The sequence below is a fragment of the Manis javanica genome, chromosome 1 (genome assembly GCF_040802235.1).
Source record: "Manis javanica isolate MJ-LG chromosome 1, MJ_LKY, whole genome shotgun sequence".
Taxonomy (NCBI): domain Eukaryota; kingdom Metazoa; phylum Chordata; class Mammalia; order Pholidota; family Manidae; genus Manis; species Manis javanica.
The window spans coordinates 104,788,172-104,801,665 of record NC_133156.1 but is presented as its reverse complement, the minus strand read 5'-3'; the positions used below and the strand labels follow the sequence as shown (position 1 = coordinate 104,801,665).

Here is a 13,494-nt window from a genome sequence, read left to right as displayed (position 1 = left end):
TTAAATGTATGATTCACTTTGAGGTTTAGGTTAAGGTTCATTTTTTATCATATTGAGGACAGATATTCAATTGTTTCAACATCATTCACTGGAAAGACCACTACTTTGAATTGCTTTATATCCTTGTCAAAAATATACTGGCCATATTTGTGTGTGTTTCTGGACTCTATTCTGTGCCATGATCTAAGTGCCTATCCCTTCACCCATACTACAGTCTTCATTACTGTGGCTTTACAGAGTAAGTCTCAAAACTGGGTAGAATGATTCCTCTGTTTCTTTAATTAAAAACTGTGGAACTAACATAAAGCTGACAATAGCTACATAACAAGTCTTCATTTCACATTAAAATCAGTATTTTAGAAATTGCCCTGGAAGAAAAGCAAATGAAGTAGAAATGAAGTAGAAGGAGGAAAAAGAAGTAGGAACATAAGAGTGACATACATAAAGAAGTAAAAACAAGGAAAAAGAGAAAAGGGGGGGAAAGGAACAGGGAGAAGTAGGAGAATAAAAAGAAAATGGTTGCCTACACATTCACTTTCAACCACTACACTTAAGCCAGTGAATTCCTACTTGTAAACCAAGAACACCTATTCTGGTACAACTACCCATGAGAGCTAGGCTTGCATCAGTAATAAGGGCATGTCAAGGGCCAGGTATAGGCTCTAGACCAGGGTAGCCCATCCTGCTATATTCACAATAAGCCAAATTCTTTCCTCATTAAATCATCTAAAACAAGCAATTATCATAATATACACTTCTATTTTTATATAACCCATTACATTAGGCTTAATCCTACATAACTGTCTGTTCATATACATAATCAGACAGAATCAATGATAAGTACAGAATTTCTTTAACTAGAACATTCCTGATGTTTTTGTTCAGATGTTTCAAAGAAAAAAGTGTCTGAGAATGAAATACGTGCACTGTTCACCTCACAGAGTTGTCATGAAGATCAAATGAGATCATGTAAGGGAAACTGCTTTATAAACTACAATTTCTTTTAAAAATGCAATGTTGCATCACTGGCTCTCCTCATCAGAAGTCTACACCCAGGAAGCTTTGTTAGACAGATGACAGTATCTGGCTCAACTATGAGGACGCTTTAATGAAATCTAAAATTGTTTTCACTAGCAACTAATCCAGAACTCTTTCCAGGCATAAGTATTAGTAACAAGAAGTGGTTCGGTAAATAGTTCTGGATACATCTCTGCAACATTTCCTCTGATTATTATGGACATTCAGATAGTAGGATCTTACTTGTCTTTTTTATACACTAAAATTCACCATTTCCTTCTATTTTCTATACTTAACTCTTCAAGTCTTGAGGGAAAATAAAAACATGGTTAACAAATGTAAGAGTAATGACAGAACAATTATGGCATACTCATTTTTTAACTAGAAATAAGATTTAACACATCCCAAAATAAAAGTTGAACTTACCATGTGTTACAAAGTTCTCCAATATGTGTATGTGATGTCTGTCTTTAACCAATGTTGTAAAAGCCTTTACATGTAGCTTTCTCAAACTCACAGACCCAAGAAACCACCTACACCTTGCTATATTCACATAAATATTTAAGCTGATTATATTTACCTTCCCTTCTTTATTTGAGAATTTCTTGAAAAAGACAGCTGATCCTTTAATATGTGCAACATAGTACTTAGTACATTATTGTATTAATATATATATTGGACTTCTATGAATATATAAACACATGTTGACTACATCACATGTTTTTTGTTCATTATTCGGGTATTAACTCATTCACCCACTGATGTATTTACAAAGCTACATCAGTGTCATGTTGTAGAAACGGAGGCAGTCTGGCATACCACAAGGACACAGACTTGAGAGACAGACACCCCTCACTTCAAATTCTGACTCTAGCTGAGCGACTTTGGAGAAATTAGTAACTCTGGCCTTAATAATTTCCTAACCTTTAAAATTAGGACACTGCCACTACAGCTATGGGTGCTCAGTTAAATGACAGTTATGTGACAAGTCTGGCACATCACAGGTGCCCCAGAATGTTAGAGCCCTCCTTCCTAGCAAGAGCTTTTGGTTGGTTGTTTGGGCCTTCATGATACCACTTATAAAGGCTCTTCTTCCATAAAGCTTGATATTTAGAAGTATGTTCTGGAATATCTCCACCTTATTGACTCTCCCATCTATTTTCACATCTCACCTGCCCCTAGCTCCTGTCTCCCTTGTCTGCTTCCACTACATTTTGGCAGTAGTACCATTCTACTGGGAGAAGCCATTGGCAGTAGAGCAAACAGGGCAGTGCCCCCCAGCTCTTCCTTGGCACACTGGCATGCAGCCAGGATGACCCTGACCAGTCCCAGAAGCTGCATGTGTGCAACACACTCAGCTCTCTCTCAATTTAAGGCACATGCTGCTTAACAAATGACTTATACATCTACACAGATTTCACTCAAGATTAATCTGAGAAACTGACAAACCTCAGTGGTTAAACTTACAGAACTCTCAGAAAAATGGAAAGCTATGAGTTTTCAGGTGGTAAATAATGAAATACTCCTCCCTTTATGACTCATAAATATTCTGTAAGAGAAACTGGGAGGGGAGGTCATTATTTAATAGATGAATTTAATCTGTCTGTACATTGTATGCTTTAAAAGGAGACACAATGACTAACTCCTCACACGGAAGTGACTCGTGCCCCGGCAGCCAGCACAGCCCCCTGCCGTACTCCCCTCAGGCTCTGACTGCCTCTTGGGACTCGGTGGGTGGTGCCCGATTGAAGATTGCAATAAAAGTGATTGGAAGTTATTCATCCACAGAATCTTTTAGAAGTGTTCTGGTTAAATCCTGCTGAGGTAGGAGCAGTTAGTTTCCCAAGAGAAATAATCACTTAAGAATCCCCAGTGAAGCATGGCATGTGGAACCAGGGCTGGAGTTGGCACAGCCTGACCCTGGTAAGCACTATGATCTCAGAACAAGTTAAAATCACCCAAGGTCCTAATTAAACATTGGATCAGCAGGCCAGAAATAACTGCCAAATGGAGAGACAACTAAATGGCCAGGTGACAGTCTTGAAATCTAGAAACTAGAGACTGTTGATGCAACTCCATGAAGAAGTTTGGTTCTAAATGTACAGCAATGTCTGGACCTGGCCCTGGTGCTGGCAGCCCCCTCATGCTGCTCTGCAGCCTTCCTCAGCAGCTCATCCACGAAGGAGCCAAAGAAATGGTTCAAGTCAGAAACCGCCAGGTTTTCTCCACTCAAAGCCATGGACCCAAGTGGCCCCAACATATCCTCACCAAATGTGTTATAAGAGCATTCCTTACTTTCTACTACAGTAAATGAAGTAAATTAATGGTCCATAGTCTCCATTTTTTCTTTTAATCAAACAGATCCTTAGCCCTTTGGTATAGGTAATTCAACAATTCCTCTTTTCTGGACGTGTGACCTCATTCCTCCTTAGTCTCCCCCCATTCCCTGAATCTTAAGTGGACTCCTTCCACCTCCAGGGTAAAAGCCTACATGCAATGAGAGTGGGGGGAGCAGTCCAAGCCAGGAGACCTCCATTTTAGCCTCAGGGTATCTGGTAGTTTCAGTCCAATCGTAAAATAGCATGGGAACATGAGGGAATATGTTTGGGGAAAGCAGACATGCATTGCCAGGGCTAACCTGAGACATCAGTCATTCAAGCACAATTCTCCACACAGGCCCTGAGCTCTGCTTAAAGATCAGACCCCCTCTGCCACTAACTTTCTGAATACACACCTTCTCACTGTCAGAGAGGCCCAACCCAGAGCTACTGTTTCATCCCTGTAGAGCCTCTGTAAGTACTAAGCTATTGTAGCCATCCTCCCAGGTGTGTAAAGGGCACGAAAAGATTTCATTACTGGAAAGCACCTACAACAAAAGCCTGCCATGGGTGGGTCTTTATGGAGCTGAGAAACACTGCAGTACGTTTTATTGTGACAACACGTTCAGTTCTCCGCTCAACAAACCACAAGCAGAAGCTCTACTCCACTGGACGGGATCAGTTCTTTCACATGAGGAAGTTACAATAGACTCTGACCAGATCCGCTGGCCCCCTGCACCCCCTGCTCCCCTAAGTAAGGGTTTAGTTCTTGCCCTTACCTGTACAGGTGACGGTTGTCTTCAAAATCTTCCTGACCCCATTTTCCCTTGATGTCTTCAATAACATGATTCTTCAGGAACTTTTTTAGCAGCTGGACCGTTTGTTTGCGGGTCACTTCGGGGCCAAAGTTCTGACTGCACTTCAGCAGCTCATGGAGCCAATCCACAGCTTCAGCCGCTGTGAAACAACGTTCGTAACTTTTGAAACGACAGCGATGTTTCCGTAATGGCATCCTAGCACGGAAAAGCTCAACTGTTTCATTCCACTGTCGGAAAAAACAGAGAAAGACATTCAGCAATGATTTGATGTTTTAAAAGGTTATTACATCCCAAATATTTAAGACAATGAATGCAATTCTTCCATTTAAAAAACTGCCTTAATAACAGATCTTTGAAATTTTTTATTTACAATCTCCAGACTCAAAAGAAAAAGTAACTTTTAAAAATGCATGTATCTATCCATTCAATCATTACTTATGGAGATAATGCCATTAAGCTGTCCAATTATGTGAACTTAATGGATTTTTACACTCCTGAGAAACTTATCATCAAAAATAATTGTAAAACTGAGCCCAATGCAAAATTTACTTCTTGGAGCCCTGTGTATAATATGACGTAGTTCAGCAAATATTTACTGTTGATTCCATGAAAGGCACTGCATGGGGAGAGAAAAAGATGCACAAGATATAGTGCCTTATATCAAAGCATGTTTAAAAATTTTGGCAGAATATTTTCCAATTTTTAAAAAATGTAGACATTTTTTCATCAGCCATCCCTAGATTAAATGAAATGTTCACATATGGTGTTATTCCTACCTAATCACTGCAGCTTCCTTTCAGGACCCTACCCTTCCCACCAGTTCTCACGGAAGTCCTGGAAACTCAGTCTTACTCCCATAAACATCCTCTCTCCTCTCACTCGTCTCTTCACAGACTCTGAATTGGTTCTTTTTCACTTTCCCTCCTACTGAAATCAGATTATCTTGTTTTACCTTTTTCTTTCAACAACAGTTCTGATCTCAGCATATTCTTTTTATTTTGCCCAACACTGGTTCCTTGTTTTCCTTTCTGATTCAGCCTTTTCTTCCAGGTTTCTCTTCATACTCTCCAATGCCCACCATCTCTACACAACTATTGTCCCATTCTCGTCTATGATGGCTTTCTCAGCCACAGTCACAATTCCTGAGTATAGAACAACAGGTCCTTAAAAGCCTAAGTAGGGTCTGTGCAAGCACACATCATGGACCTGAGGCACAATGCACAGCACACAGTAGGTATCAATAAGAAAATGCTTAATGGACTTTCACTCTTTATACTTTTTTTTAACCATCTTCTAACTTTATGCAATTTAATTCTACTCTGACTCCCAATCATGTCTTCCTCCTTGCCAAATTCAAACATCTTTGTGCTTTATGAATATTAATCTTTCTACTTTATTTGACATTGTTATAAGCCATGCTCCAAATTAAGCTGGTTCAGATTTAAAAGTTTTTTTTTTTTTACTTTTAAAAAGCACACACAGAAACAAGGCAAGCCACAGAACAGGATAACATATAGCCAGCATTTCTAAAACAAAACAAAAATTACAAATCAAGAAAAAACAGAAACTCCAACAGCAAAATAGAAAAAGCTTAAATAGGCATTCCACATAAAAAGATCTCCAAATTTACTACAATATATACAAAAAGGTTCAAACTCTAATTATGAATGAAATTCAAAAGAAATCCACAATTCAATACTACTACATGTCTACAGAATGACTAAAATGAAAAGATCATCAATACTAAGTGCTGATGAGAATGTGGAGCAACCAGAAATCTCCTACACTGATGGAAGGAATACAAATTGGTACAACCACTTTTGAAAGCAAGTTGGCACAAACTACAAATGCTAAATGTATACACACCTTGTAACACAGAAATTCCATTAAGTATATATGCAACAGAAATGCACATGTACATTCACCAAAACACACATCATTGATAGCACTATTCTTAATAAACAAAAACCCAAATGTCCATCAATATAAGAACAGTTAATTGTGATATATTCATGCAATGGAATGGTGTACAGCAATGAAAGTGAATGAACTATTGGTACATGAAGTAACATAGACAAATAGCATAGATAAAATGTAATATTGATATAAGAAGATCAGATTGAAAAGTAAATACTACATGATTCCATTTACATAAAGTTAAAAAGCAGGCAAAACTATTCCATGGTATTAAACACCATAACAGTGGTTAACTTGCATGGAGGTAGGGACTGAGAGGGGAATGGAGTACTTTTGGGGTGTAGGTCATGTTATATTTCTTGATCTGGGTTTTGGTTACATGGGATGCTCACATTGTGAAAATTCCTTGAGTTGTTCATGTATAATTTGTGCATTTCTCTGTATGTTATGCTGAATAAAGAGCTAAAAACAGAACACACATACACATATACACACATGTATGTTCATTTCCTCCTTAAGAGCAATCCACAATTTAAGATGACCAACCTGAAAGTTGGTAAATATGAACTGGCTGGTGGTGGTGGTAAACTGAATGCAGAAGAGAGAGGAAAAGGAAGTTGGAGAGGAAGCCAAGTGAGTGGATGAAAGAGGGACTGAATGTAAACAGGAAAAAGAGGGCATATTGGCTAGAACTAAATGAAGTTAGAAAAAGAGCCCATGAAGGGTCCACAAATGTTGATTTAACTTTACTATCTGCCCATCTACCTCACCAGGTTATTGTTAAGAGAAATCATGGCTATAAAAGACTTCTACAAAAGTGTGTCTCAAACATAAGGATAATACATGAAATTTCCAGGATAATCTCCTAAAACAATTTATGGGGTTCAATCTATTTTAGAGCTGCAAAGAACTTTGGGGCAAAATCAAGACCCAAGGAGTACATGCAAATTGGCACATGTCACACAGGCACTTAGTCTTGGAGTAAGATCAGGAATCCTGTTCTATGGTCTCCTCAGTCATTTCAGTGTACCAAGTAAGTACCTATGAACATTAGCATAGCTCCAAACAATTCTCACATATTTTTAATCACTGTTTAATTTTTAATTCTCTGCTGACACCCACTTCCATTTTAGTCCTGATCAAGTAGTTTGGGAGGTGGAAAGGGAAAAAGAGTTAACAAAAAACTTTCATTTATTTTGTTGATTAAATTACCATAATCATTATCAACTACACTTACTTAGCGCATAGTACTATACGCACTACTTAATAAACATAATGAAGACACAGCTCTCTGGGACTCCCTATTTTGAAATGTAAATATACCTATGAATTGACTCAAGCTGATTATCAGTTCCTCTACTTGTTATTTTAATTACATAAGTAATAATGCACTGTAACAAATTAAATGCAGACATATATACAAAAATCTGCCCCATCTCTCTCCAATCCCACATACCTACCAAACATATACACATATACAGAATTCTTCCCTTTGTAAGTATGTTCATTATTATTGTTGTTGGATTTTAAGAAATGAGATCAGTCATCTTGTACACATTATCCTACAACTTGCTTTTGCATTGAACATATGGGTATTTTTCTGTGTCAATACCTGTAGATCTAGCCCCTTATGAAATAAATTAGTAAAATAACTTGCTGAATCGCTTTCTAGCTGATGGGCATGCAGCTGCTTCCAGTTTGTTGTTTCATGTGTATATCCTTGTTGATATAAGGATATAAAGGATCAATGTTTTTATGTTTGATAGAATTGATTTCTAAAGAGCATCAGCATATCTAACAGTTGTAGCTATTCACACTCCTACCAACAATGTAGAACCTACTGCCTTATCTTTGGCCATCACTAGATCTTATCATTCTTCTGTTTTTGCCACCTATATACAAGAAACGGTATCTTTATATCTTGTTTGCATTCTCCTGTCTTCATCCATAGTAACTTTCATTTCTTCATTTGAGACTTTCCATTTGTTTTTTATTAAAGTACCACTGATGTACAATCTTTTAACGGTTGCACATACACAACACAGTGGCTCAACATTCACCCATATTATCAAGTCCTCACACCTTCCACTGTCTATCAACATAGTAAGATACTATAGTCATTACTTGTCTTCTCTGTGCTGTACTGCCTTCCCCATGACCTACCTATACTGTGATTGTGCATCATAGTGCCCCTTAATCCCTTTCTCCCTCTGCACCTATCCTTCCCAACCCCTCCCCTTTGGTAACCACTAGTCCCTTGTCGGTGTCTATGAGTCTACTGCTATTTTGTTCCTTCTGTTTTGCTTTTTTATATTACACAAATGAGTGAAATAATTTGGTATTTGTCTTTCTCCACCTGGCTAATACCTGAGCATAATACCCTCTAGATCTATCCATGTTGTTGCAAATGAGAGGATTTGTTTTCTTTTCATGGCTAAATAATATTCCATTGTTATTTTCTCAGTTATCTGTATCATCTGGAAAGGTAAACTCCTTTCCAGGGAGTTCAGAGACAACCAGATTCTAGATCTAGTTGTATTTGCACATACTGGCAGTGTGAACTTGAGCAAGTCAATTCACCCCTTTAGGTCTCAATAAAATGAGGGAATTGGATCAGATAATCTTTAGAGTCCATTCTAGCCCACAATGATTGCTATAATCTTTTAAGGTTTATCAGTTACATCAGATGATACAGATAACTCAGAAAATAAATTCAAAGAAAGGATCAGTAGATTTAAGCAGTTTTCCAGAAAAATCAATTTTCTTTCTCCTCATTATTTATTTAAAATAATGAACTATTTGCATGTGGGTCACAAAAATGAAAGCTAGTTCAGTGAAGGTAAGTATACTGCTAATTTGCTTCCAAAATAAAATTTACCTCGTACATAAAATGTTGCTTTCAGATAAGACTATGGTGCTTTAGAAAATGGAGCTATCAAGTGTCCATCAAAAGATGAATGGATAAAGATGATGGTACACAATCTCGTAGGGCTGTTAGAGATTTAAACAAAATAATCTATGAAGATCACTTAGCATAGGGCCTTGCACGAGATAAATATTTAGCAATACTTAATAAAGGGTATCCATTTTTATGTAAGTTTATTGACATAATGTGGAAAATACAGAGAAAAGAAGAACTAAAAGTCACCAATAGTTTCACCACCCAAAGAAGAAAACCACAGGTAACATCATGGAGTTTACCTTTCCAGTTTTTAGTCAATGCATTGTTTAGTTTCGTTTTTTATTTGCTGTATTGCCAATCATTCTGAATGTAAAATATTTAAACCCTAATTTTTATTTAGTTAACAAAAATTTTTTTCCATCTTATTATAATTTCTTCAAAACATTTTAAAGACTATAAAACTTTAAATTGAACTGGTATATTATAATTTACTTAATCATTCTCCAATTATTAGATATTTGCGAGATGCCAGATTTTTTTTCCCCCAGTCTAAATAACTCGGTAATAAACAAGTCTGTGGATTTTAAAAAGAAGGGAAAAAGGTATGGTACATACATACAATGGAATATTACTTGGCCATAAAAAAAGAAATCTTGCCATTTGCAACAACATAGTGGACTTTGAGGGTTTTATGCTAAGTGAAATAAGTCAGAGAAAAGCAAATATCACGATTCCACTTATATGTGGAATCTAAAAAAACAAAACAAACAGAACAGAAACAGACTCATAAACACAGAGAAAAGACTGATAGTTGCTATGGAGGAGGGGAGTGGGGGAATAGGTAAAACAAGTGGAGGGAATAAAGAGGTACAAACATCCTATTATAAAATAAATTAGTCACAGGATGAAAGTACAACATAGGGAACATAGACAATAAGATTTCAATATCTTTGCATGTTGACAGACATCACTTTCATAATGAGAATTTAGTACCATACATAATTGTCAAATTCCTACGTTGCACATCCGAAACCAATATTGTATATCGACTATATTTCAATTAAAAAATAAATTTTCCACTTAAAATTTTTTAAAATAGAGCTGTACATGGTTTGAGAAAGTATAGTGAGACATGAAAGGAGAGAATAAAGGCCTGCTCTTTGTGTGCCAACAGATTTTCCCAAGCTTTTCCTGAAGATTAGGTTGACAGTGATGTTGGGAAACGGGGAAACTGTAAGCGACAATAGGGGTAGGAAACACAACTGAATTTTGCTGGAAAAACATTTATTGTTTTTACAATAGGCAAAAAGCACCTGTAGTGATGACCAGGATCAATAAGACAGCAATACTCTCTTTAAAATAAAATTGGCTATTATTTTCTGTGTTTTCAAAATCTTAGTTTAAGATCAAGGTTCTCAAAAAGTCGAAAACTGAAATGACTAGCTAGGAAATTCTGGTGAAACTGAGAGGTGTCATTAATTATTTACATAATTAACTTCACTGCTTAACTTCATCAGTTTTGGCTAAACCTGACTATTACTTCTTGAAGGCTGAAGCTTCTAAAGAATAGAGAGCAATTTTCTTTGTAAATTCCTTTGATAATATTTTAATGTGACTCAGAATCAAGCAATGTCTCATACATAGGCACTCTGAATCTATAAAACATGGTACTTCATACAAATCTGTGAATATGAGATTAAAAAACAAGTTCGAATTATGATATAATTCATTCTTTTTCTTTTTAGTCTAAAGCAGAAACATGAGAACTAGTTAGCCCAAGATCTAGAGCCTGTTTCCCCTGAGTAAGTGCTATGAATAAATTGTAGGAAGGAGGGAGAGGGGAGGCTTTTGAAAGCTCCTCATAAAGCACAATCTCAGTTTCACTCTTAAAGATGGACCTACAGATAGCCCTGACCATCAGATGGTTTCAAATGGTAGAGGCAATTGTGATGTGTAAGGCCATGTGAATACACTATTTTTTAAGAAACTCTTACTTGTTCCCTGCCACCACCCAAAGGAAAACCTGATATATATACTTAAATGAGTGAATAGTCATGGGTGTCCTAATAGTTTATTTGCAAAGGTGAGTGCGACAACTCCCCACATCCCCTTCCCATCTCTTTCTGTATACCCATTAGGATGCATACAACAGTGAAACTAATTCACAAGTTAGATGGGCTCCAAGTGATAGACAAAGAAACGAGGTCCCCTTCCTCCCAAATTACCAATAAGCTTTCACAGAAAGCCTCTAAAAACCTGCCATGGACATTACCAAACTGTCACCACCTATTCCATTATGGTAATCTTTTAAAACAGAAATCCCTAAAATTACTTGCTCCAAGTCACAAAGAAATCAAGTCAGCCTCAGGACTGGATACCAAAGCTCTTCTCGCAGAAGGACAGCACCATGGACTATCCGGTCTGCAAAGGCTCTTTCAGACCATCCTTTTAGGCCAACGCCCATTTAGATGGGTGCTGACATAGGCAGAAACGCCAGGGGCCAGAGACGTAACCAAGGCGTGCCCCTCTGTCCTGGGTACAACCAGAGACGGTCAGGACCGACACACGTCCTGTCCGGGGTGGGTGGCCCTACGGTTTCAGACTGCGTCCTTGCTGTCCCGGATACAGGCTTTGGATTCCGGGGGACAAAGAGGTAAGGGGGTAACCCTGGTCTTACGCGCGCCTTGATCTGGAGGCGCCGTTTGCGGCCGAGAACCCCGCTCAAGTCTCGGGAACTAGGTTGCACCCGCCGGCGACGTCCTGCGCTCCAGGAACCCCCTTACCCCGCCTTCCTCCGAGCGTGTCCGGGAAACGGCCGCCGGAGCAGGACCGCGTCCCGCCTCCAAACCCAGGCGCCGCCTGCCCTGTGGACGGCCCAGGCCCCGGAACGCTCACTCACCAGCCTGGTGGCCCGGTACGGCCCAGGCCCCACGATGCGGTGCTCCATGGCCCGCACGCCCCTGCGGCTGCGGCCCGACCCGGCCCGAGCCGATCCCCGCGAGCCGGCGGCCCCGCAGTTTGAATTGCGAGCCGGCGCACTGCGGGCGCTGATTGGGCGGTGGGGCGGCACGTGACGGGAACTGCGAGGTGGCCCCGCCGGTATACAGGAGCAGGCCGAGGGCCACGGGGCTGCCTCTTCAGGTACCCTCTGTCTTTGCCGGAACTGTACCCCCGGGCCCGCCACGGACGAAGTCTGCTGTCCATCCTGGCCCTCTGCGCGCACAGCAGGGTGGAGGCTGCCCGTGTGGGGGTGTCTCCACCCCGCCCTGGGGCGAACCCGGCCCCGCTCAGACTTCCCCGCAGCCCGCCCACCCTGCACACAAGCTTTCTACGCAGGAGCGTCAGTAAAAGTGTGTAATTCAGTGTTCAGAGGCGCCTAGACTGAAAAAATTCCTTTCCGTCCTTCCAAATGCATCCTGAACCTGGAGGTGCTGCTAAGGTGGGGAGAAGTGGGTAGTGAAAGGAAGCAAGTGTACAGCATCTGCAAGTGGAGGGACGTTTAACAACTGGGTAAGAGCTCTTGGACACAGAAAGTGTCGGTAGCGTGTAAGAACAATAAAGAGCTGGAGGGGATCCCGGGATTCAGCTTCCTGTTTTGCTGTTTTAGTAGTTTTCCCTTGAATTTGTTATGTTTTATGTCAAAATGAAAAATTCAGGCCTTTTCCATAGGGCTGTGAGTTCTGATTTGCACATCAGAATCTCTTAGGAATCGCTGCTCTGATTTGCAATTGTTCAAATGGACAAATGAGGTCACCATTCTGTACTTAACACTTGAGTTCAAAGTTCAAACCTGATCCCCACAGTGAGCGCCGAAGCTAAGATATCATAAGAAAAAGGTGAGTAAAGGATCAGACTCCCACTCTCATAACACCCCAACTCCACTCACTACTTTAGGTATGTATTTAGCTACACTTTAGAAAGCCCAAAAAATTCCTGGGATGATACCTACGTATCACTTTTGCAATCAGAAAAAGCAATAAAGATTATTTTTATTTCCGATGAGTGAATCCTTATCAGAACTTCTAAATTTTTTTATATCTTGGGCCTCCAAACTCCATGGAAGAGATCTTTCCTTCCTTGGCAAGGGATACCAGCGGGGCACAAAAGGAGAAAAGGGATTCCAGAGCCCTGTCTAACTTGGACCACTACCACCTGCCACTGTAGTGGCACTGGGATCTGAAACAAAATATTACATCCTGTTTCCTGAACATTTTCCTAAAAGTCCAGCAGGAACCATAGACAAACTTAGTTTCTTTTACGGGAAAGGCAATCTACATATCAGGGGCCAGAAAGACAGTCTTTGTGAGTATAGTTTAAAATGGGCTGCTGACCATCTACCAATCTTTCAGTATCACAGAGGAACAGTGGGAATATTTCTCACCTTGTGCCTTAAAAATCCAGTGCTTTCTACATTTCTGAGCAATTCTCCAATCACACTGGACTTCTTTCTGTTCCTTAGACATACTAAATTGGCTCCCACCTCTCAGCCTTTCTGCTTTTCCTCTGCCAGAAATGTTCTTGC

The 13,494-nt window shown here is 39.6% G+C and overlaps 1 protein-coding gene across 1 annotated transcript in view; it reads right to left on the bottom strand.

The window, feature by feature from the left end:
- DEPDC1B (DEP domain containing 1B) overlaps nt 1–13,085 on the bottom strand; it is a 103,135-nt gene extending 90,050 nt beyond the window's left edge. Inside the window, exons 1-2 of the mRNA XM_037022284.2 lie at nt 11,872–13,085; nt 4,115–4,380 (exon numbers count right to left, since the gene is read on the bottom strand). Of these exons, the coding sequence (XP_036878179.1) occupies nt 4,115–4,380; nt 11,872–11,919 (314 nt within the window). The 5' untranslated portion in view covers nt 11,920–13,085. The remainder of the gene's footprint in view (nt 1–4,114; nt 4,381–11,871) is intronic.
- Nucleotides 13,086–13,494: the final 409 nt, after the last annotated feature.